The 25,749-nt window shown below is 42.9% G+C and overlaps 1 protein-coding gene across 2 annotated transcripts in view; it reads right to left on the reverse strand.

Annotated features, from left to right (window-relative positions):
- MAP7D3 (MAP7 domain containing 3) overlaps positions 1-7,505 on the reverse strand; it is a 33,430-nt gene extending 25,925 nt beyond the window's left edge. The window contains exons 1-4 of one of the 2 annotated variants that reach the window (XM_024240545.2): positions 7,184-7,505; positions 2,146-2,244; positions 1,971-2,054; positions 538-701 (exon numbers count right to left, since the gene is read on the reverse strand). In XM_024240545.2, the coding sequence (XP_024096313.2) occupies positions 538-701; positions 1,971-2,054; positions 2,146-2,244; positions 7,184-7,253 (417 nt within the window). In that variant the 5' untranslated portion in view covers positions 7,254-7,505. The remainder of the gene's footprint in view (positions 1-537; positions 702-1,970; positions 2,055-2,145; positions 2,245-7,183) is intronic. The other variant, XM_024240546.3, reaches the window with a different exon arrangement.
- Between the last annotated feature and the right edge of the window lie 18,244 nt (positions 7,506-25,749).

The following is a 25,749-nucleotide window of genomic DNA, read 5'->3' on the forward strand; positions in this document are numbered from 1 at the left end:
GAATGTGAGGAACACGGAGACAGAGGGTGGAGAGGGAGAGAGTGTGAGTGTACACCAGAGGGAGCCAGGGAAGCTGGAAAGGAGGGCCCTGATTTGGCTGGGGAGTCACACTTTTAAAGGAGTTGTGAGAAACTGGTCAGATGAGGGCACGTCAGGGAGGGTCAGACAGTGGGGTCTGCCCCTATTCTGTAGGCAATGAGACAACAGTGAATACTTTTTGGTAGTAAACAGAGCCACTCAGAACAAACCCCAGGCCACAGGTACCTCATGTGCCAAGTCCTGAAGGTGGATGGGGCTTTGTTCCTGGATTTGGAAGGCTCCCCATTCCCTAGGCTAGTGGGTCTAAGCTCCTGGGATCTTATCAGGACATGGGTAAGAGCCTATATAATGCTGAGGGGAAGAGGAAGCAAAGAAGAAAGAGCTGGGATTGGTTCCCTTTCTACAGGGCTAGTAAGGCAGAGAAGGCCTGAGAAAATAATATTCCAGACTCAGGCAACACAGTTTATCCTCTCATGCACAGGCTGTAAAATTATGTACCTTTTGTGCTTCATCCTTCTGGTGTCTTTTTTCTTCTGCGGCTATTCTCCGTTGTTCTTCTTTCTCTTTTCGTTCCTTCAGCTTTCTCTGTCTTTCCTCCATCTGTTTTTCATATTGGAGCTTGGTCTTTCTTTCTTTTTCAAGTAGTTGTGTTTCTTTATTGGCTGAAATATTCCAAATACATTTTCAAGGTATAAGAGCCAAGAAAATATTTAGGTTTTCCACATTACACACACAGAAGGAAAAAGTTAACATATCTCATTCACTTTCTTAAAATAATACAACCTGTGCTAGTAACTAAAGATTTATTATAAAAGTGAACAGAGGTAGCCACTGCAGAACCATTTTCACTGAGTATTCATTTAACTCTGGAGAACTGGGTTGTCTATGCCAAATGACTCTCATCCTGTCCAAACTACAATTCCAAATTAAGAAAAAATATTTTCTTTCATGTGATATTTCTGCTGATTTGAGCTAAAGTCAAACCCTACCATATTAATATGCTGTACATTAAAATACTAATTTTTAAAAACCGCGTGGCCAGGATATATGTTTTGTTCCCTTCTACTAGGAAACTTCTTTCAAAGTCCTCATCTATACAGACCATATTAAACATGCCAGTTTTACATTAATGGACTTAACCATATACCACATTACAGGAGAGCAAAATTTTTCCTATATTCAAATTTTCCCTCACTAAATGCTTCTGAAGTGTGACTCTGTATAAATTAGGATCTAAAAAGATAATCTTTTTACAACTTGGTAACATGCTTTTCATCTTATCTATGTTAGGATTATTGGCAATTTATTTTCATTTTTAGAATAACTTTTACTGGCCAGGCGCGGTGGCTCACACCTGTAATCCCAGCACTTTGGAAGGCCGAGGCGGGTGGATCACGAGGTCAGGAGATCGAGACCACCCGGGCTAACACGATGAAACCCCGTCTCTACCAAAAATACAAAAAATTAGCCGGGTGTGGTGGTGGGTGCCTGTAGTCCCAGCTACTCGGGAGGCTGAGGCGGGAGAATGGCATGAACCTGGGAGGTGGAGGTTGCAGTGAGCCGAGATCGCGCAACTGAACTCCAGCCTGGGTGACAGAGTGAGACTCCGCCTCAAAACAAAACAAAAAAAAAAGAATCACTTTTACTGAAATCCCATTCTGATTGTTTTTACAAATATTGAAGAAATTTCCAGACCTTAGTTTTCAGAAAATCAAAGCTAAGATAAACTACTCCTTCAAAAATTAAACAATTTAATCAAAGAATTTTCATGGGCCTTCTTTACCTGATTTAGTAAAAGGATTTAATCCAAAATAATACATAATATAAAATTATACTCTATCATATAAACAAATTAGGAGGAGTAAGTTAAAAACACTTTGCAATATATAACACAATTCATTTTGATTTTTGAAAAAAGGTCTAAAATATACCGTCTTGCTGTCTCCTTTTCTCCTCTCTGCGCTCTCTTGCTAATCTTTGTTTTATGTCATTTTTAAGCATGGATCCATCGATTACTAAAAAAAAAGAATATAGTTAGATATTAATAGGATATCAAATTTTAAAGATATGACACTGACATCTATCAAAGCATCAGAGAAACTATACCTGGTTTAAATGTCGATCTTATATTTGAGGAATGGGTTGCAACACGATTAACCACATCTTGCTTCCTCCTTTCCTTAGCAATCTCGTTTGCTGCAGCAACTAAAATACAGGGAGATAAAGGGATTAGATGTTAAGAATATGGATAGCTAACACAGGAGTCAGCAAACCACAGCCAATTGTATTTGATGATAAAGGATAGGATCACTTCTATAAATCATGATGATTTCATCTGGGTCAACAACAAAGATATATTGAACACCTATGATCTTCAACAACACTTTAACAAAGAATTTAACGTGTTTACTATGATGGGCCAGGGTATTTGTAGACATAAAGATAACTGAGTTGTTAGCGGCGGTGGCAGCATAAGCTTGTGGATGAGTAGGAGCCAATGATTAATAGATTTCAAAAATGTCTCAAACAAAACATTACACCAAGTGTTAGAAAAACTGAGCTGGCAAGGAATTGGAAAAATTAAGTTTCACCATAAATTGGAAATTCAGAAGATAACAGGTTAAGAATTTATGGATCTGAATTGGGAAGCAAAGTGTTAACAGTGAAATAGTGAAAGATCAGGCCCAACCAATGTTAAAGAGTACATTTATAAATTACCTAAATTAGGGGCTTTCTATCCTGGTTGCACACTGGAATCACCTAACTCACTTTTAGAAAATCAGCAATGCCTGCCTGCTCGCTCCCCACCACCAGTCTCTGGCTGTGGGGCCCAGGCATCTACAATTGTTGAAAGCTCTATTCTGATGCATATTGAAGGTGGAGAAATAAATATTCTTTTAGAAGAAGTAATCTCCAATGAGATGGTATCATTCTAGGTAGATGTCAAGCAAACAAATATAAATTATACAAGGTGCAAACAAACGTGTAAACAGGCAGAAAAGTGATAAACTTCAATAAGGGTGAAGTGTAAGAATAGGAAAGCACAGTTTGAGGAAAAGTAAGAAAACTAAAATTCCAGGATGACACACATGAGTTATTATAGGGGAATCCCTGAACCCTTTAATTCCACATATGGCTATATCTAAAATGTCCCACAATATTGAGCATCTTCAGAAAGAGTATTGAAAATAACACTGAAAACTAACTCTGTTCTTCTTTTGTAGAAAACCACAGGAAGTAAGCCCCTGTGATGCTGCTTACAAGTCTGGTTTCTATGTATTGAGAAAAATGTAACAGTTGAAGATGGGCAGTTAAAGTAACTGAGGGAATAGAGGGGCTGTCCTTGGACTTATAAAATGAATGAACTCTGAGGTGTTAATTGCTACTGAGGGAGTTATTTTACAGCATAACCTTGAAAATGACATCACAATTGCTGCCATAAGGATCACCACCTTTTTTTTTTTTTTTTTTTACCCCAGAGGCCGAACAGCCCAGATAATATATGACCTAGCTTAATTTGAAGATTAGACTCTTCTCAGCTTCCTTAATAATTTAAGTAGTGGCAATTCCACGGACCACAATTATTTTCTGAATTTGAGCACTAGTATATTAACAAAAATTCTTGGTCTGTAGACACTCCTATATACCCACTTGCAACATTTTTATGTGAGTGCAGAGAAAACAATAAAGTACTTGTAGTATTGTTTTTACACATTCAGTTCTCCTGCTTAGAAGTCCCAAGGATAGTCCATATTTGACACTATTTAGCTGATAATTTCTCTCAAAATCTACATTTTTGGCCCAGAGTGGTGGCTCATGCCTGTAATCCCAGCACTTTGGGAGGCCAAGGCAAGTGGATCACTTGAGGTCAGGAGTTTGGAACCAGCCTGGGCAACATGGCAAACTCCCATCTCTAAAAATACAAAAATTAGCTGGGTGTGGTGGTGCACGCCTGTAGTCTCAGCTACTCAGGAGGCTGAGCCCAAGAGTTTGAGGCTGCAGTGAGCCTTTAGCATCCCACTGCACTCCAGCCTGGGCAACCCTGTCTCAAAAAAAGTATATTTTTACCAGGCTAATTAAAAATCTTATTAAACAGAAGTAACCTTAGAAGTAGCTGTGGTGAGAATAATGAACCAAATCATATAAAGGTTAATGTGGTAGTAGTATCAAATCTGATTTTTAGACCTTTGTATCCAAATTCCTACTGGTAAGAAATACATTAACAGAAAGGACAGGGTTTAAAAATTATTTAAAATGTCCAGAAAATGGGATAACACCTTTATGTCTGGATATAATAAAGTCAACATTTTATTCAACTTCATTGAATGAAAGAATTTACTTAACATGCATTTAAATGAATGAGGGAATTTACTTAATATTCAGTTAAAAGTAACGGCAAGGTATTTCTGTAGTCCTTATACTAATTCTAAATCCAAAATTAAAGTAAAAGTTATATTTTGCCCGGAGATTAAATAAGAAAATGTGTAGTTTATTACTAAAACTGAATTATGAATCTTAATCTGTATTTATGGAACTTTTCTAAAAACTTCCATAACACATATTACATATCATTTCACCATTTACAAAGTTCATTCGTATTACTTCATGTAATTCTTACAACAATCCTATAAAGTGGACATAATTATTTTCCCCAATTTTTTTTTTATAGTTGAAAAAACTGAAGCTAAACATAACTTTCCCAATTCACACAGGTAATAAGTGGCGAAGCCAGAACTTGATTTAACTGTAAATTTCAAAGCAACTTTATTTTGAAATATTAAGAAAAAATAACAGGAAAAGAAATCTGCCATCAGAGAACCATAAAAATCAGGCAGATTCACAGAATTTTGCCTCAAATAGCAAAAGCCAAACTCATAGGGCTGAGACTTTTAGAAGACCTCCAAGTTCAAACCAAAGATAGCATGTCTTGAAGACAAAACTGGAGACAATTTTCTACCATTTAGAGCTGTCTACAATGGAATGGCTACTTGGAAAAATATTAAGCTCCTCATGAGAGTGCCCATTCAAGTGGCAGAAGTGCCCCAGGATTTTACAGCTGGGACTCTGGATGCCTGACAAGATCATCTTAAGGTTTCTCCAACTCTAAAATTCTATGATAATCTGGCTGTCAATCTCCGTAGCTTTTTCTGCATTGGTAGAAATTATTCTTTGAAAAAGTTATTCTAAACTGAGAAACACTGGTGAATTTAGAAAAACAAGAAGGGAAAGATGATACGTCAGTGGCAAGTTTCTTATGCTCATCTGGTTGAAATATTCAAATAAATTTTTATTTTAAAACAATTCTGCATAAAAATATAAACACGTGTTTTGTTAAATATTTGGTATGCTACAACCTCAGCACAGTGCCATGCACAGAAAACATCACTCAACAAATATATATTTACACTTTATATGTAACACATACATATACATGTATCTATTGCATGCATACATAAATGTATAAAATAAATGTATTTTGACTGTGCTGTGCATTTATACGTTATGGATTCAAGACAGTTTTAACTCTTGCTGCCAGGCTGCCAGCAGAAGATGAAAACAACATTTTAGCAAAAACATCTGTATCCTTGACCCCTTCAGGAAAACGCTGAGATCTAAAGGGCAGTTCTGGTCAAGTTGGTGCTCTGTGAAAAAAGTCTAACACGCGATATTTACAATTCCTAACATGAAGTGGGCAGCAAGGTTTTAAACCAGGGTCCTAGGTTAAGACTTTTACATGGCTCTTAAGTTTTTGGTTGGAAATGCTGTGAATTCCAGTATCTGTCCCATATATAATTTTAAAACACTTTCCAACATCTGATATACAAATGCTTTTAGGGGTTTATCCGGTTCACAGCTTCTTCACCATATTGGAGTAATGCTAGTTAATCTAAATCACTGAAATAAACCAGTGCCTGAGAGCCACAGGTACCAATAAGCAACACAATTTATTGGAGACTGTCTTTCTAGGTGAACCATAAGTTTAGACACGGAAGGAAGATTCTTTTCTCCCTAATGAATGGTGAAAGTGTATGTAGTATATGCTTCTGACACAGTCTTTGGAGAGCTGATTCAAAGTCTTCTCAAGTAACATATAGCTTCCCAATCGTAAACAATCTAACTTTTTAATTGCAAATGCAAAAAAACCCTAAGAAATTCAATTAACATTAATAAAATCCTTTTATTCGCGCTCATAGCAGAGGGAACTAGTCTAACAGGCTAAAAACAACCTCCTGCAAGGAAGAAATCCTATCTCAGGTAGTGGAGCAGTCTCCTGGACCAAGCAATGCGCTGCCAAATTGTATAAGATTAACGGTTTTCGAGGAGGGAAAAACTTTTTGGCGATGGCACTAGTTGAGGAAAAAGCACTCTGAAGTGCTGATTCCCGTTCAGTTTAGCCTAGAGACTGCAAGATGTCCCACAGAAGATGACATCTTGTTGAAGTCATGTGCTACAGCAGGCAAATCAGGAGATGCAAATGAGCCAAGTTTCATCCCAACTTTTAAAGCAACTTTTAAGCATCCCCACCCTCACCCAGCTTCCTTCCTGGACCCTGACCGGGAGGGTGCAGGAGGTAAGCCTTTGGGAGAGACAAGGACTGCGACAGTAAAAGCGCCTAAACTCGCCCACGACCCGGGCTGGGGGAAAACTCAAACTTTCCGTGCCTGGAAAGGCTGCCTGGCGGCGGAGGCGGCGCCGGCGCGCGGAGTCCCTGCGGGCGCCTGCACATCCCAGGCAGCTGTGCGTTCGTTGGGGCGGTTGCGCGGGCGGCCACCGCCCCCCAAGGGCAGACGGGGCTCGAGGCGGTCCGCGGGGTCAGGGTTCCGGCCGCCCCCGCCCCACCCGTCGAAGCAGAGCCCGTGAGTTGCCTCGCGCCGCGTCCGCGGGGCTCAGACCGTTGGCAGTGGAAGTTGGCGGTGGGACTCAGGCGGCTCGCGGCGTCGGCCGACAATTTCAACCCCCCGCCCCCGCCCCTGTCCCATCCCAGGGCACTCCGGCGGGGGTGAGGGGAGGACCAGATAGCACGAGGCGACTCCAGGGAAAAGTTTTGTGGCGCCCGCTGCGCCGCTCCGACGGCCCGGGGACTGTGGGAACCCTGCTTCCCACACGGGCCCGAACCACCCCCGGGAGCCACCCGCCCGCTCACCCATCCGTGCCCGCAGCTCTCTCAACGATGGGCTGCCGACAGCGCCAGCTGCAGCGCCGTCCGCCATCATCGGAGTCGGGACCGGAGGCGGTGGTGGCTCTCCGGATACATTGCGCAGGCGTCGGCGCGGCCTCCGCTTGGGTCGTGGCTGGGCTGCCGGTAGGCGGGGCGGGGCGGGGCCCGAAGGGCCACCGCGCCCCGCTCGGACCTGCGAACCGGGCAGGATTGCCCTTTGCGTCCCACGTCCTGACCGGCTGGGCAGCGACTACCTGGTCTAAAGCAACCCTCTCCTACGTTCCGTGCTCTGCTCCTACTGCATTGTGAGGACTAACCAATCAGCGCCCAGCTTGGCCCCCCAACATTGCTTTCTTCACCTTTACCTAGCAACACAGTAACATTCCTTCCTCATTCATTCATTCATTTAAAGAACATTTACGGCGTGCCTCCTGGGTGCGCTTGTATCATGAGTTTACTAGTCCTTGAAACATTACACAAAGAAAGACCCAAGTTGGGGGAAGAGGCCTAGGGAGAGGTTGGGAGTGGCAGGCTTGCTTTGAGGTGCTAGGGGCCCCATCATGAGTAGACTTCCCTAAACTGTTGCACAGTAAATGATGACACATAGGTCTCAAAGTTGGGTGAAATATCTTTAAGATGTTTGTGAGTCTTTAAAGAGAGGCAGAGGACTTATTGGCATCAATCTCTCCAGATTTTGGGAGAGACTCTACCAGGTTGCAGAATGTTTTTCCCATGAAGGAAAACCGTCATTGGCCTGAGGCTCCTTTAAGGGGCAGACCTCACTTCATGGGCGCTTGCCCTTATGAGGTGGAGTCACCACTGTTGTGAGTGTGTGTGTGTAGTGACACAGTTGTAGGGACGCAGTTTATGGTTGGGGCCATTAAGTGTGGTGCAGGAGATCCCAAAATGGGGCTGGACCACTTGTGAGATGGGCACTTTGGCGAGACCACTGAGTCTCCAAATGACATGGGAGCTGTAAAATGGAAGAAGCTAATAATAGAAAATATTACATATGTTAGCAATGATAGCATATGTTACATATATTAATATATAATATATGTAATATAATATGTAATATAGGAGCAGGCACAGTGGCTCATGCCTGTAATCCTAGCATTTTGGGAGGCTGAGGTGGGTGGATCATTTGAGGTCAGAGTTCGAGACTAGCCTGGCCAACATGGTGAAACTCTGACTCTACTAAAAATACAAAAATTAGCCGGGCATGGTGGTGGGCGCCTGTAATCCCAGCTACTCGGGAGGCTGAGGCAAGAGAATCGCTTGAACCTGGGAGGTGGAGTTTGCAGTGAGCCGTGATAGCGCCACTGTACTCTAGCCTGGGTGACAGAGCGAGACTCTGTCTCAAAAAAAAAAAAAAAAAAAAGAAAGAAAGAAAAGAAAAAGAAAAAAAAAAAGACATGTTGCACCTAAAATTTTAACAAAAATTAAAACGTGGTCAATAAGTGTTTGCGATGATGTAGATTAATACAAGTGGGGTGCCGGGCACGGTGGCTCACACCTGTAATCCCAGCCCCAGCACTTTGGGAGGCCCAGGTGGGTAGATAACCTGAAGTCAGGAGTTCAAGATCAGCCTGGCCAGCATGGGGAAACCCCGTCTCTAGTAAAAATACAAAAATTAGCTGGGCGTCGTGGCGGGCCCCTGTAATCCCAGCTACTCGGGAGGCTGAGGCAGGAGAATCGCTTAAACCCGGGAGGTGGAGTTGCAGTGAGCCGAGAGCTGCCACTGCACTCCAGCCTGGGCAACAGAGCGAGACTCTGTCTCGAAGAAAAAAAAAAAACTAGTGGCGAAAATAAACAGTTTGGCATTATAACTCCCGAAGCTCTGCTTCTAAGTAAATACAGAGACCAATGCTTTGCATGATATCCAGGACGGTAGCCATCCGTGATTATTAATATGACACACATATGATTAGGGTGCCCACAAAACACACACACATACACAAACACAAGTTCAGCTTTCATGATCTTATCTGGAACTCCACAAATAGAAAATTTAGCAAAACACATCAGCTTTGTAGTTTCTTGCAAAAATGTTGAACCCAAATCTAATAATGAAGAAACATTCAGACAGGATAGAGACTGTGATATAGTCTACAAAATGACTGGCCCCGATGCTTCAAAATATTAGTGTCATGAAAGACTAACAACAAAAATCAGAGAAGTGTTCCAGATCACAGAAGGCTAAAGAGACCACATGCAATGTATGATCCTTGATTACAACCCTAATTTTTAAAAGAAGCTTTAAAGGGCATACGTTACTGGCACAATTAGAAAATTTGAATATGAACTGTATGGTACATGATATTGTATCAAGGTCAAATTTCTTGGGTGTGGGAATGATGTTGTAGTCACCTAGGAAAATGCACTTCTTCTTAAGAAATAAATAGTCACACCTGTAATCCCAGCATTTTGGGAGGCCGAGGCCGGCACATTGCTTGAGCTCAGGAGTTCAGACCAGCCTGGCCCAACATGGCAAAACACCATCTCTAGAAAAAAATAAAAACACAAGACAAAAACCCAAAAATTACCTGGGTGTAGTGGCGCATGCCTGTAATTCCAGCTACTCGGGAGGCTAAGGCAAGAGAATCGCTTGAACCCAGGAGGCGGAGGTTGCAGTGAGCTGAGATTGCCTGCTGCACTCCAGCCTGGGAGACAGAATGAGACTTTGTCTCACACACACACACAAAAAAGACATAAATATTGAAGAATGTAGGGGTAAAGATTTGAGATTTTTCCAAATAAGAAGTTAGATAATTTTTTCTTTATTTTTTGAAATGGAGTCTCACTCTGTCACCCAGGCTGGTGTGCTGTGGTACAGTCCTGGCTCACTGCAACCTCCGCCTCCTGGGTTCAAGCAATTCTCCTGCCTCAGCCTCCCGAGTAGCAGGAATTACAGACCTGCACCCCCATGCCCAGCTAATTTTTGTATTTTTAGTAGAGACAGGGTTTTGCCATGTTGCCCAGTCTAGTCTCCAACTCCTGAGGTCAAATGATTCACCCTCCTTGGCATCCCAGAGTGCTCGGATTACAGATGTGAACCACTGCGCCCAGCCGAGTTTTTTTCAATCTAGAAGTTTGTCTTCAACTTATTTGTAAACACTGTCACTTTGAAAAATAAAATTTGATTGGGAATTACACATGGGGAGGCACCCTACTAGTCTTTTCAGTGTTTAGAGCCTCTAAAGGCCTCAGTCCAGCCAGGGTGTAGGAGGAAGAGGGGAGATAAAACATCTAGGAATAACCACATACAGGTGGCATGAGTAGGATTTAGGTGAGTAACTGAAACGGGCTCCAAGGGCTAAGGGATGAGAAATCAGTCCTGTTTGGAGTGATCAGAGAAGTCTTTTGGAAGAATTAGCACTTATTCTGGGCCTGAGATGGGGACTGTGGGAACCACCTCCAAAAGCGAGTAACCACGTCTTAATTCCAGCCCATGATTGCTGAGTGGGGAGATGGGCCCATCTGTGGCCAGATATTTCCATTTTTCAAAATAAACTCGAAATCTGGATCTTAATGTAAAATCTATTTTTAAATGATGACATTAAAAGTAAAAACAAAAACAAACAAACAAAAAAAGCCGCTGGGTGCGGTGGCTCACACCTGTAATCCCAGCACTTTGGAAGGCCAATGCGAGCAGATCACCTGAGGTCAGGATTCCCAGACCAGCCTGGCCAACACGGTGAAACTCCATCTCTACTAAAAAATACAAAAATTAGCTGGGTGTGGTGGCACGCGCCTGTAATCCTAGGTACTCAGGAGGCGGAGGCAGGAGAATCACTTGAACCTGGGAGGCGGAGGTTGTGGTGAGCTGAGATCGTGCCATTGCACTCCAGCCTGGGTAACAAGAGCAAAACTCCGTCTCAAAAACAAAAAAAAAGAAAGAAAAGAAAAAAAGAAAAAACATGGTGCAGGGCAGTGTTCAAATTTCCAAATTGCCTCATTTAAAAAATCTTTGAATAAAAATTCAAACAAGGTCCATACATTGCATTATTTGATATGCCTTTTAATCTGTAGCTATAACTTCTTTCTCTCTAACATCATTGGTAGATTACTGTGAGATTTAGTATTCATTTAGTAGGTAAATTATTCAATTCATCTTTTATTAACCACCTACTCTATGACTAGCAGTGTGGGGACAAATACATACGGAAGGAAGCCCTGCCCTCTAGGGCCCCCAATGTCATTGACTCTAAACTAATGACTTACATCAGGGTCCCTTTAGATGTTTCCTTGGGGCTACAGAAGCTCACCAAGGAGGTCCCACGAGACTGTACATTTCTGAGAAAAAAATATTGGAACTGAAAGCTATCAGCTTGGGGAAAGTGGAGTGTATTCTGGAGCCAAAACAGACTCAGAGCTGGGAAAGAACCCAGGCGGCTCCTCTCCTCTCCTCTCCTCCCCGTATTTGGAAAGCATGTGTTCCCCAGCGAGCAGAGAAGAGCTGGAATCCTGCTTGCTTTTTCTTCCTTCTAGGCTATTTTTTCCCCTTAAACCTTACACCCTTGGGAAAAACATTCAGAAACCACAGTCATAATAGGTCTAGAAATTGCCACATTTGTTTCTATTAAAAGATGAAGTTTTTAAAAAATTGAACTTACATATAATAAACATTTATTGAGCTTACCAATCTAGCGAATTTGCATGCAAACTGCCACCACCACAGTCTTGTACTATGAGTTTTAAGCTTACCAGCCATGCGATGGCTTTTTCTCTCCATTCTTAATGACCTGTTAGATTCCTTGTCATATACACATTTGAGACAAGGCTCTGGTTTTGTGTTCTTTCTCCTCTTGTTGCTCACTCTTGTCCTGCATCTGTTGTAGCTTGACTGTGATGCCCGGGAAGAGTGATGTTTCCTTCTGCACTCATCTCTTGCCAAATCTACTTACATTTTCCTTCCTTTTCCCACATCTGTGCTTTCTTCCCTCCTAAGTTACAGACTACCTCAGGGCCTGGTCATGTCTCATTTGGTTGATGGCAGCCTTCTCAGCTCTGGAATTCCCACTGCAGCACTGCCCCCCCACAACTGACACTTCAGTACCCCTCCTTCCTGTGGCACAGAGGACCAGGGTGACCCTGCTGTATAATTTCAACAGGCTGCTCTGTACCATTTCCTTTTAGGTCTTCCCTGGGGTGGAGGGGCTGATTTTCATAGCCTGAGCTCACCAGTGAGGGGGCAGTGAACTTCTGAGGAGAGGAAAAAGAGGCTCCCACTGCCATTTCCCTCCAAAGTGGGAATGTAGACAAACCTCAGAGAGGAAGGGTGTAGCAGTGGGGGCAATTTGCTTGGAGTAGTAGATAAGCCGAGGAAACTGCCTGGTTGATAGTAAGAGCCATCATTGGCCGGTTGCCTACTCAATGGGAGGCCCAGGGCAAAAGGGTCGACATGGATTATTTCATGTAATCTTCACCACAACTTTATGAGCTCACTTCTATTCCCATCCTCATTTTACAGATGAGGAAGCAGGCCCAGGGAGGTTAACTAACCTGCCCAGATTTAGCGCAGCTAGGAAGTCACAGAGTTGAGATTCAAGCCCACATATATCTGACTCCAGAGCTAGTCCGCCTTCCACTGGGCCTCCCAATTTCTTTTTCCTTTATTTTCTGAGATGGAGTCTCACTCTGTCGCCCAGTCTGGAGTGCAGTGGCGCAATCGTGGCTCACTGCAACCTGCACCTCCAGACTTCAAGCAATTGTCCTGCGTCAGCCTCCTGAGTAGCTAGGACTACAGGCGTGCCCCACCACACCCAGTTAATTTTTTTTTTTTTTTTGGTATTTTTCATAGAGATGGGGTTTCACCATGTTGCCCAGGCTGGTCTCAAACTCCTTACCTCAAATGATCCACCCGCCTTGCCCTCCCAAGTTGCTGGGATTACAGGTGTGAGTCACTGCACCTGGTTCCTCCCAATTTCCAGTTGACAAGCCCTCGGACACTATTAATTCCTCACCCTTGTCTTCCACTTCTTCCTTGATCCAAACCTCACCCTCTGGCTACTGAGCCTTTTGAAAGTTACACTTTCTAATTGGTAAGGTCTCCCACAACTACATCTCCTAACATGAGTGTTGGTACAGCTGTCTCTTAAGCCTCTAATGAAATCAACTCAAACTATTGAAGAAGAAAGCATTGAAAATGGGTGTTTAGTTGATGGTTACAATAAAAGCCCAGACACTTCACCACTACAAAACTGCACTTGTACCCCTTAAAGTTATACAGATTTAAAAAAATGGGTATTTAATGTATATCTTGCAAGGGAGATAGATATGACTCCTTTTAAACAGGCTTCCTTCTAGAAAGGCTCAGAAGAGTCAATAAATGCTGAGTACATGGGACTGATTTCAAAATACATGTGTAAAGGAAGATGTGCCACATTTATCATGCTGTGTGTCCTGTAAAGAATATTTATTGAATGAATGAAGGAGAGTACTAGAAGCCCCCTGGGTACTGAAGGAGGAAGAAATGAAAATACTTTGGATGGCCACCCCAGTGTTGAAAAGATCTAGACTTAAAATTATTAAAGGGCAAGAAAATGTCCTCATTTTTTTTTCTTGACTTCAAATAAAGTACAGCAAACATGGGCTGTGCCTCCTCATTCCAAATACAGGCCTGCAATATAAGGGAAGCTTCAGAGGATGCCAAAAAGCAGAAAGTATCAAGGGATGCCCTTTAAAGACACTTTGGAATTTCTAATAGAGCTAAAAATTGGTAAAATCCAGATAGGAAAAAATGAGAAGAAAATAGGAGTTAACATAGATTTCTGGGCCCCATTCCCAGAGTTTCTGATTCTATAAGTGTTATTATTTATATGACATCCATTCCTAAGTATACTGAACAATGTCTTGTGTGATGACAATTACTGCTGAGTATTTAATACCATTACACTTTGATAATGGAAAATATTAGAGATTCTAATACAGATCTAGTATTGTGTACATTGTGGAATATATATGTATATATATGCATATATATGCGTATATATACCTATATAGGTATATATATGCGTATATATACATATATACGCATATATATGTGTATATATACCTATATATGTAGATACCTATATATGTATATATGTATATACCTATATATGTAGATACCTATATATGTATATATGTATATACCTATATATGTATATATGTATATATGTATATACCTATATATGTATATATGTGTATATATATATATACGTATATATGTGTATATATATATACGTATATATGTGTATATATATATATATATTTCTTTTTTAACTCAGAGCAGGCAGATGCTTTGCCCTGGGGTACATTGAAAGCCAAGGTATCACCATGACATTACCAGCGAGCATGACAAGGCAGGGAAGCGCATCACAATACAGACAGGTGGAGGTGGTGGTGTACGTCACCTATAGGGAGATGCAGCAGAGATGCCTGATGGCATTTCATATCACAATGCCCTGTGCCAGAGTCTGATACAACGCACTGCATACACGATTTTCTATCTCTTTTCCCCACAAAGGACAGTACACGCACAAAGCCAACTACATTTTAAAATGAGCTAGCTAGATGAATGAGGGAGAAGTAAAAACATCCAGATCACACACAGAAAGTGAGATACAGAAGAAACTCTTCTCCTATAAACTGAGAGAGATGTTTCCCAGGGAAAATTGGTCAGATTCAGAGTAGACCATGTCCCCTCATCCACTGCACTCAGCCCCCAGTTTTTCATGCTGCAAACTCAGATGTCTCTGTGGCAGAGGGAATGGTTTGTTGCTTTGAGTGTTGATCTAGACATCTGGAAGCTCTGTGGATGGGAGGAATCTCATCCATACTTATGTATTGTACTTCATTAATCATCAAGTCCTATCTGGGGCTACATGGTGTTCTAAAGTCTTAGATTATAAACACTTTGAGACTCAACCTGAAGGCATTTTCATTGGTTAAAAATCTGTTCTTGCTGTAGTTCTTCTTGAGAGAATGTCCCTTTGAAAAACTCAGTTGTCAATGGGCTGATACAGTTGTGTAGCTGAAAGCCTTCACTGTAAACCTCATTGTTTTTTTCATGGCCAGTTCACAGCCCTATTTAAAGAATGTGTACTTTGGGAGAAAAAGGGCCTGAGAATATAAAGGGACCTGTGTGCACAATCTCCAGGGCATGTGGGTCTATTGGCATGCATGCATGGGTAGCCAAGAGTCAAAACAAGTTTTGCCAATGGATTCCCATCATCTTTGCATGCAGGTCAGGTGAAGGACTCAGCAAAAACAGAGCAAAAGTTCTAAGGCTCAGGTGAACCCAACAGCAAACACTTCAAGGCCCACAAGGAGAGTGTTCAGGAACAGACTTGAGGTAGACGAGGAAAAGAGAAAAAGTGCAGGTTATCCCTGAGGCCAATGGGTAAATAGACCATTTTCCTCTGCTCTCATGAGAGACACATACACTTGGATTTTGCTTTTCTTTAGTTTCCAGATGTTACTGTTGAGAACATATCGAGGATGTCAGAACTAGGAACAACTGTCAAGGCCACCTACTTTAGTCCTTTTACTTTCGTCCGAGGCTCAGAGAGAGGTGTTGACTCAACTTCCTGTGGCTGGAACTGAAGTCTCCTGACACCCTATCTAATGAATGTTCTTTCCTCTATGCACACATGAAAGGCTGCCTAAACAATCTTTTGGGAGGAAAAAAAAAAGTGAGAATTGCTGATCCAATGCTGGGAACCATTATGTAATCCAGCTGGAATTTGGCCTATATCCTCCCAATGAAACTGAAAAGGGGATAGGAGGGAATTAAATGGAGATGTTGCAAAGTTTTGAAAGATGTACTGTTTGACAACTTGTTCTTTTTGCAAAGGTTCCTGTGAATTGGCCCTTACCTGCTGTTCCACACTCATTCCTCACTACTTTCTCCCAGGAACTCTTTTCTGCATCAGTGAAACCAGGACGTCTCCTGAGCCTACAAGGACCCCTGCTTTGATCTTTGCTCTTCCCCCACCTCACCGAGGCATGATTCAAATTCAGGATAATCTGATTCCAGAGCTCGCAAGCTTTCCATCAGTAGGAGGAGTCAGAGAAAGAGAAGGCCACTAAAAATGGTGCCTGGGAGCCTATGCCAAAGGCCAAACGAGCAGCCACATCAAATTTCCATCTGAATCTGGGAGTTAGGATAGGAATGGGGGAAATGGCCAAGCTCTAGTGTACCTGAGTGGCTTCGTGGAAGAAATGGCTATTTCTTGAATGGCGAGTTCTTTTACGTGTTGTCCTCAGAGCTTAGGACAAGGCAGGGAAGCACATCACAATACAGGGAGGTGAGGGACACATCACCAGGGAGGTGCAACAGGGATGCTGATGGCATTTTACCACAATGCCCTTCTTCAATACTGTGTAGAAGGTTTGTGTTCAGTAAGTTTTGTTGTTGATCATGATGACATTTATTATTATGCCTGGGGATAATTAATTCAACTGAAACATACTAAGGAGGAACTGTTTCATTTTTTGGTACTAACCAGTTCTTTTCTTTCTCTCTCCTTTTGCTGGGGGCGGGGGAGAGGTATGTGCACCCAATTCCAGGATACTGCAGAAAAGGCTGATGTAAGAAGGGAGGTGTGAGAAATAAAGTACTGACTTCAATTTTGGTTCTGTTGAAATATTTGAGTAGCCTGCTTCGTGGTGTTTTCATGATTAAAAATGACCCAGTGTGTGTGCTTGACAGGAACATGGACCACAGCATGCCTGACATATGCTTTTTACCATCTCCATATGTCTCATTTATATCTTAATCCACAGCCTGCTGGGAAATAGCAGGGTAAGACAGTACTTGGGGGACCTCTGTTAGTTGGTCTCATGCTATTTTCTTAGCCTATGGTATTCACACATCCTCCACTCTGAGCTGGAATTTGGCCCTGGGCCTGTGCAATTGCCATAGGGCTGACTGCAGGGAAAAGAAAATCTGAAATGTGAAATGACTTTGTTCAAATATGAGTCAAGGATGTGTTCAGTCTGTTTATAGAAGGAAAAAATGACATTTGAAGAAAATTGGTTCAGGGAGAAATGCTGTCATTATATAAGCATTCATAGTTTAGTAACAGACTGGTGAAGAGAGTAACTGACTGGCTAACTTGCGAACCCCCTGAAAGTGTCCTTTATCCACTGCAGTGTGGTGAGGGGCTTTGGAACTGAACACATCTGGGCCTGGGTCCCAGTTCTGCCACTTAAGGACTTTGTGACCTTGAGCCTCAGTTTTCTCATCTGTAAAATGAGCATAATGTCAATTTCTTATAACTGCTCCATTGGTATTCAAATCAGTTGATATAAAAGATCAGATACAGTGCCCAATGTACAGTACAGGCTCAATAAAAAAAAGATTGTTAGTAGTAATAATAGCTAATAGTTTGAAGGAATTTACCATGTGCCAGGCACCGAGTCATACACTTTATTTACATTGCAGCCTCACTTATTCCTGACAATAATGCTATGAGGCCGGGAGCGGTGGCTCACGCCTGTAATCCCAGCATTTTGGGAGGCCAAGACTGGCAGATGGCTTGAACCTAGGAGTTTGAGACCAGCCTGGGCAACATAGTGAGACCTCACCTCTACAAAAAATCAAGAAATGAGGCAGGAGGATATCTTGAGCCCGGGAGGTCGAGACTGCAATGAGCCATGATTGCACCACTGCATCACTCCAGCCTGGGGGACGGAGTGACACCCTGCCTCACATACACAAAAAAATGCTATGAAGTCAGTAAAATTATCCCCTCAAATGCTGTTACTATTAATAATGATAATAATATACATACCACGTAGCTCAGACTGCAATAGATAATTCCATGCTTCCTGATCCTGTCCCAACTCAAAAGTTACCTGAAAGCCTTTTCTTTCTCTTCTCCCTTCACGTTTACCCTAAATGTCCTCATTTGTGAACAGAGGGCTGGGGATGTTTCACCAGGTGATTTAGAGACTAAAGACAGGAGGCCAAGAAAACAAAGCATTTTGAAACCCAAATGCTGGCAGAGGGATTTGCAGTTAGAAACGAGATCAAGTTTTTTAGGCAAAGAATAATAATTGTGTTTAACTGTCCAACAAGGATGCTTGTTTGGGGAGAAATAAACGCAGGACTCATTCATATACTCGAAGTCTTTTTAAAGACCAGAATGCTGGCGCTTCACAGAATGTCAATACCCTTTGTGTTCCTGCCCTGCCCCTTCCCCTACTTTCCTCAGCTGTTGTGGGGGAGAAGGCCTGTTTCAGAAGAAGACAAGGTAGGGTCTATTCCCTTGAGGTGCCGATAAAATGTTGTCCAGTTGCAGACCCCCCTCCCCCTCCCCTAAGCTTGTCTCCTGATGGAAGAAGCCAGAAGGCAGGAACAAATATAGTCTCAACAGACTGCAGCTACTACAGTGCTTGAACTCTCCCCTCATTTCTTACAAGTGGAAACAGCCTTACTGGAAGAGTGATCTTGCAAGAAGAGAAAACATCTATCAAGAGTGAGGCAGGCCGGGCGCGGTGGCTCATGCCAGTAATCCCAGCACTTTGGGAGGTCGAGGCAGGCAGATTGCTTGAGGCTAGGAGTTTGAGACCAGCCTGGCCAACATGGTGAGACCCCGTCTCTACTAAAAATACAAAAATTAGCCAAGAGTGGTGGCACATGCCTGTAATCCCAGTAACTGAGGATGCTGAGGCAGGAGAGTTGCTTGAACCTGGGAGGCTGAGGTTGCAGTGAGCCGAGATGGTGCCCCTGCACTCCAGCCTGGGTGATAGAGCGAGACCGTGTCTCAAAAACAAACAAACAGAAAAAACAACAAAGAGTAAGGCAAAAACTGAAGCAGCATCTCATGAGAATCTAAGCCAGAAGACCATAGTCACGGCAGTTTATGGCAAAGAGGGAGGCACGTGGGCCTTGAAGAGCATCAGGTTCAGGAAGGGTTAACTCCGATCACGTGGCTTAACACACTCCTCCTTCCCCCACTTCAGAAGGACAGCTTGTGGTTGGGGGAAATAGTGCCTCCTAGATGACAAAGTTATTTGAATGCTAGTTGAAAACAATGCTGGTTCAAGCCAGAATTTCCACATTTTTCACTTAAACTGCGCATAGTTTCCAATTCTTTCTGGGTATGTTATTCCACCACCACCTCCATCTCTGCCAATTCTCTGGGTATGGTAGAAAGGAAGCACTTTTATTCCAGTCACCAAAGTTTATGAAAATATGAATGACATTAATAGAATATTTTGAATCGTGTATTGCTTTAAGATAGGAAAGTCAGTTATCTTTTTCTCTGGTGGCCTTTTTGCACCATACTTTCCTTCCTTCCCTCCCTTCCTTCTTTCCTTCCTTCCTTCCTTCCTTTCTTTCTTTCTTTTTGAGACGGAGTTTCACTTTTGTCGCCCAGGCTGGAGTGCAATGGCCCGATCTCAGCTCACTGCAACCTCCACCTCCTGGGTTCAAGTGATTCTCGTACCTCAGCCTCCTGAGTAGCTGGGATTACAGGCACCTGCCACCATGCCCGGCTAATTTTTTGTATTTTTTGTAGAGATGGGATTTCACCATGTTGGTCAGGCTGGTCTGGAACTCCTGACCTCAGGTGATCCACCCACCTCAGCCTCCCAAAGTACTGGGATTACAGCCATAAGCCACTGCGCCGGGCCTTGCACCACACTTTTCAAAACATGTTAATGGACACTCACTTCATGGTAGGCATTTTAAACTGTGATTCTCAGGAACACCAGAGACATAAAAACTAAAATTATGACACATTTGATAGTTCAAAGACACTCAGATTTAATATTTAATTAGCTTCCTCCTCATTTTATGAAGGAAGCGATTTAGAAAGTGACTTGTCCAAAGTCACATTTCTTGTAAATGGCAGAGCCACTCATTTTATTTTATTTTGTTTTATTTTATTTTATGTATTTATTTTGTTGAGATGGAGTCTCGCTCTGTTGCCCAGGCTGGAATGCAATGGTGAGATCTCGGCTCATTGAAACCTCTGAGTCCCAGATTCAAGTGATTCTCCTGCCTCAGGCTCCTGAGTAGCTGGGATTACAGGCGCCCGCCACCACGCCCAGCTAACTTTTTGTATTTTTAGTAGAGGTGGTGTTTCGCCATGTTGGCCAGACTGGTCTCGAACTCCTGATGTCAAGCGATCCACCCACCTCGGCCTCCCAAAGTGCTGGGATTACAGGCATGAGCTACCATGCCTGGCCAGAGAGCCACCCATTTTAAAGTCCCATTTTTCACAATGCAAATTATAATCCCAGCAGGGTGTTTTTTGTTTTTTTTTTTAAGATGGCATCTCCCTTTGTCGCCCTGGCTGGAGTGCAGTAGGAGTGTACAGGCACACACCACCATGCCAGGCTAAATTTTGTATTTTTAGTAGGGATGGGGTTTCGCCATATTGGCCAGGCTGGTCTCAAACTCCAGATATCAAGTGATCCACCTGTCTCGGCCTCCCAAAGTGCTGGGATTATAGGTGTGAGACACCGGGGTCATCCCCAGCAGCTTTTTTGTGTGTATAGAAATGAACAAAATGGTGGCTGGGCACGGTGGGTCACGTCTGTAATCCCAGCACTTTGGGAGGTCGAAGTGGGTGGATAACCAGAGCTCAGGAGTTCGAGACCAGACTGGGCAACATGGTGAAACCTAGTCTCTAAAAAAAACACCACAAAAATTAGCCGGACGCTGTGGCACATGCCTGGTAGTCCCAGCTACTCAAAGGCTGAGGCAGGAGAATCACTTGAGCCTGGGAGGTAGAGGTTGCAGTGAGCCGAGATCGTGCCACTGAACTCCAGCCTGGGTGACAGGGCAAGAACTTGTATCAAAAAAAAAAAAAAAGAACAAAATGATTAGTTGCTATGAGAATTAAATGAGATAATATTTAAAGTGGCATGGACAGTAGCTCGTTCCCTACACTACACATGTTTTCTTTCCTTTACACACATATATATTTTTGAGACAGAGTCTCGTTCTTGTCTCCCAGGCTGGAGTGTAGTGGCGTGATCTCAGCTCACTGCAAGCTCTGTCTCCTGGGTTCAAGTGACTCTCCTGCCTCAGCCTCCCGAGTAGCTGGGATTACAGGCATCTGCCACCACGCCCGGCTAATTTTTGTATTTTTAGTAGAGATGAGGTTTCACCATGTTGGCTAGGCTGGTCTGGAACTCCTGACCTCAGGTGATCTGCTGGCCTCGGCATCCCAAAGTGCTGGGATTACAGGTGTGAGCCACCACGCCCGGCCTCTCTCCTTTATATTAATGTCCACATATCAGGTTTACATAGTTGTAATGTTTATGTCCATACCACGTTGTGATCTGCCTTTTTCATTTAACACAGCCCACATACTTACCACTTTAATGGCTAAATAGCATTCCATCTGGTCGACAGACTACATTTTTAAGATACTCTACCATTATTGAACATTTGGATTGTTTTCAGTTTTTCACCATTATAAATAGCTGGGCTTGGAATGACCTTACACAGTTTTTCACCTTCCATCCCCTTGTTCCTTTGGGGATTGTTTCTTTGGAATGTGGTCTCAGCAGTGGGGGCAGAGGTATAAAGAGCTTTTAAACCAAATTACTCTCCAGAGAAATACCACCAGTTCAGTGTGTCTGCATGTCATCAGTGATGGGGAGACAATATTATTTTTTATTTTTAAAAGACGGGGTCTCACTCTGTTGCCCAGGCTGGAGGTGCAGTGGCACAATCATAGCTCACTGCAGCCTTGAACTCCTGGCCTCAAGCGATTCTCCTGATTCAGCCCCCTAAAGCGCTGGGATTACAGGCCTGAGCCAAGGAACCCCATTGAGACTATACTATTGGGAAAAAAATGTGGTTTAACTCTTCTCTCCAGGCATAGAAAAGCAACTTGAGAATTCTTGGCTGAAACTTCCTTCCCCACCCCTATTTATCCCACCCTGTCTTCTGCACTGTTAGTGCTTTCCTGGCCTTTTCTTTCTGTCTTTTTTTTTTTTTTTTTTTTGCAAAGTCTTGCTCTGTTGCCTAGGCTGAAGTGCCTTGGTGGGATCTCAGGTCACTGCAGCCTCTGCCTCCTGGGTTCAGCAGAGAGGATCATGCCTCAGCCTCCCAGGTAGCTGGGATTACAGGCACACACCACCACACCTGGCTAATTTTTGTATTTTTAGTAGACACGGGGTTTCACCATGTTGGCCAGGCTGGTCTCGAACTCCTGACCTCAGGTGATCCGCCCGCCTCGGCCTCCCAACGTGTTAGGATTACAGGCATGAGTCACCGTGCCTGGCCTTCCTGGCCTTTTTCTAACTTACTCTTTCTGCGCAGAATCTTGGAGCAGAAATGGCCATGCTGATATGCAACAGGACAAACAGTTTCTGCATATCAATACTAGGCAAAATCTCACAAAAAAAACCACACAGAAGTGGGAACATGAAAAGTTGTTTGCCAAATCAAACATTGGAGATGCACAAATTCATGGACAAAAAGGTGATTTTGGTATCAAAGATTAGCTAATAAGAAAAGACTGTCTTTTTTTTTTTTTTTTTTTTTTGAGCAAGAAAAGTCTGACTCTGGATCTGTGAATCCATATCCTTGAATTTGAACATTTAGCCCACTGGATTTGGGGTGCCTGTCCTGACTTCTGTTACAAATAGTCAATGATTTAATAATAATAAGTAATCAAGGCCCTTTGCCTCCATTCACTATCTTATTTAATCCTCAGAACAACCCCTGGAGTGAACTCTATTGGCCCCTTTTTGCAGAGGAGGAAACTGAGGCTTAGAAAGATCATTTAACTTGCTTGGAGTCACACAGCTGGGAAGTAGCAGAGCTATGATATGAACTCAAGTCTGTCTGATTTGAAGGCCTTTGTACTTGATCTTGTTCTGCCTCTCATATTCTCCTCATTTATGAGATGGTGACTTACAACCTGCCACACTAACTCCAGTGTAATTTTAAGGATCAAATGAGATTAAAAATACTCCCAAAGTGCCTTGTAAAAAATGAACAAAACATTACACAAATAACATAGGCACTTTGTAACTGCAAGGCATTGAGATCACTTGGATTTAATTTAGCTACAGTGATTCTGTAGGACTCTACCAGCCACATAACCAGCTCAGCCCTAGGCTTTCTGGAGCTACTCAATAGCTTCGGTCCTAAGAATAATTTCTGATGGCTGGGCATGGTGGCTCACACCTGTAATCCTAGCACTTTGGGAGGCCGAGGTGGGCAGATTACTTGAGGTCAGGAGTTCGAGAACAGCCTGTCCAACATGGTGAAACCCCATCTCTACTAAAAATACAAAAATTAGCTTGCCCTGGTGGTGCGCACCTGTAGTCTCAGCTACTTGGGAGGCTGAGGCAGGAGAATTACTTCAACCCGGGAGGTGGAGTTTGCAGTAATCCGAGATGGCGCCACTGTATTCCAGCGTGGGTGCCAGAGTGAGACTGTGTCTCAAAAAAAAAAAAATATTTCTGAGAAGTGGGTCCTGATTATGGTTACACTGTGATATTTGCAAATGCAATGCTTACCTGTATGAGACTCACTTGTATTGATGTTTCTGTTCACGATGGTCTTGTGCATATTTTAAGGGAGCCAGAGTACCACGTGTGGTACTCAGAGACTGTCCTAGAATACACAGAGAATAATCAGGGAAAGCCAACTATTCTACCTCAGGTCTTTGTTGTAGGTGTGTTATTGAGGCAATGTGATAGCAACTGATGGAGGCACTTTCTCTCCCACTTCCTCTGCTAAGAGAGAAACCTGTAGTTAGACACATTGCATTCAGAGACTGTTAACATTGAAAGAGGCCTTGGACATCCTTTCATCGGACATCAGTCCCCCTTTCTCATTTCTTATTTTTGGGATATAGCTTAAATGTGTTTGTTAAAAATGCATGCACTGTCCTGTATGTGGAAAAAAGAAGGCAAATTGTGTGTGGAGTGGTGTTGTATGAGACTCTCTCAAAGAAAGCTGTGGTCCAAAATGCCATCAGGCATCCCAGTGTATGCTGCCCATTCTTGTGGGTGACACACCTGCCTGAGTATGACGTGCCTCCCTGCCCCTTGCGGGCACAGTTTCATTTAATTCTGATAGAATCCTATGAGGTAGCTACTATCATTATCCCCACACTACAGACAAAGAACTCGAGGCCTAGAGAGGTTAACGAATCTGCCCCAGGGTCCATAGTTACTCCATGAAACTATTGGGTATATTCACCTCCCAAAAGAAAAAAATGGGCAAGAGATTGGGGTTGAGAGTTGAGACAGATTTCTAGTTCTCACTCTGCCACTAACTACCTGTATGACTTTGGGCAAGTCTTTCCAGCTCTATTTCATCATCCATTCATCAGTTACTGTGCTGGTTATTTCCTGGCTTTACATTCAATTCCTTTTTCTGAAATCTGTACAGTTATTTGTGATTACTTGTAACTGGAATTAAACTTTAGTTGTCCAGAAAAATAAAAATAGAAATACAAAGTATCGAGGTGCTCCCAAATCAAACATACAGATGGCAGAGATCATCACAGAAATGACAATAAGGACCCTTTTTCCTATTTGGCAAAGCTGAGTGTTGCTGCCACCTAGCGAGTAAAAGGAAGATGGCTATCATGCAAAGTCAGGTCCTTCTGTGGAGGCCCAGGGAAAAAGACCAGAAATCATCCAGTTTACCAAATATTAATAACTTATGAGATTTCACTAATACATTAAAATTGCAGCGTTTGCTTCAGTATATGCAAGCCAATATCTCTTCCGTTGAGAAAAATGGGATCAGGAGAAGAGCTACTCTGGGCAGTGTTAAGTAGGAGTTATTAAAGAGGAGGTCTTTAAGTAGGAGGTCTTTAAGTGTTAAGTAGGAAGTCTTTGGTTTCCTCCAAATATCTGCTTACACTGTGTCCTTTCCTACTGATCCTCTCCCTCTCCCAGCTGGAATCCCAGAACCCTAAGTCTGAGCAGGAAGGAACCATCATCAGAGAATTTCTAAGGCAGCCCGGGTCATAGCACAGAAGAAAACGGATTTGACCAAGGTCACAAAGATAGATAACATAGGCAAGACTGACAGGAGACTAGTCTCAGAACTCTGAAACCTGGTCTGATCAAATCCACCCAGAATGGATGAGATTAGATATTTGCAAAATCACTTCAGTCTGGAGCAATATTAGGAGATACCATCAATGATATGAACATATATAAAGGAAACCAAGTTGTTCTGGTAGGGAGAAATGGGTGGTCTGACTGGAAACCTGGAGAAACTGAAGCTGATTGGAGCTTCAGACACTAGAAGATGCTCTCTACTGGGATGAGGGAAGGAATCTGTCATCAGGACTCAGAGAGGTCAGGCTGAGTATAAAGGCCCCCCAGTCAACAGATCTCAATCTTCATCAAATACATTCCCACCCATCAGGGAGTGCCCAGGGCTTCCAGTGCACCAGATCTAATCTTACGGTTTCCTCTGCTATCAGGAAAGAATATCAGAAGTGAGATGAGAAGCGAAGCTTATTGCAGGATAATTTGAATCTGCTAGAATGTATTTTTAAAAATCAAAATATTTTATTATTATTAATCATTTGCAGCAAACTCACAGCTCCTAGTTTGGATGG

The sequence above is a fragment of the Pongo abelii genome, chromosome X (genome assembly GCF_028885655.2).
Source record: "Pongo abelii isolate AG06213 chromosome X, NHGRI_mPonAbe1-v2.0_pri, whole genome shotgun sequence".
Classification (NCBI taxonomy): domain Eukaryota; kingdom Metazoa; phylum Chordata; class Mammalia; order Primates; family Hominidae; genus Pongo; species Pongo abelii.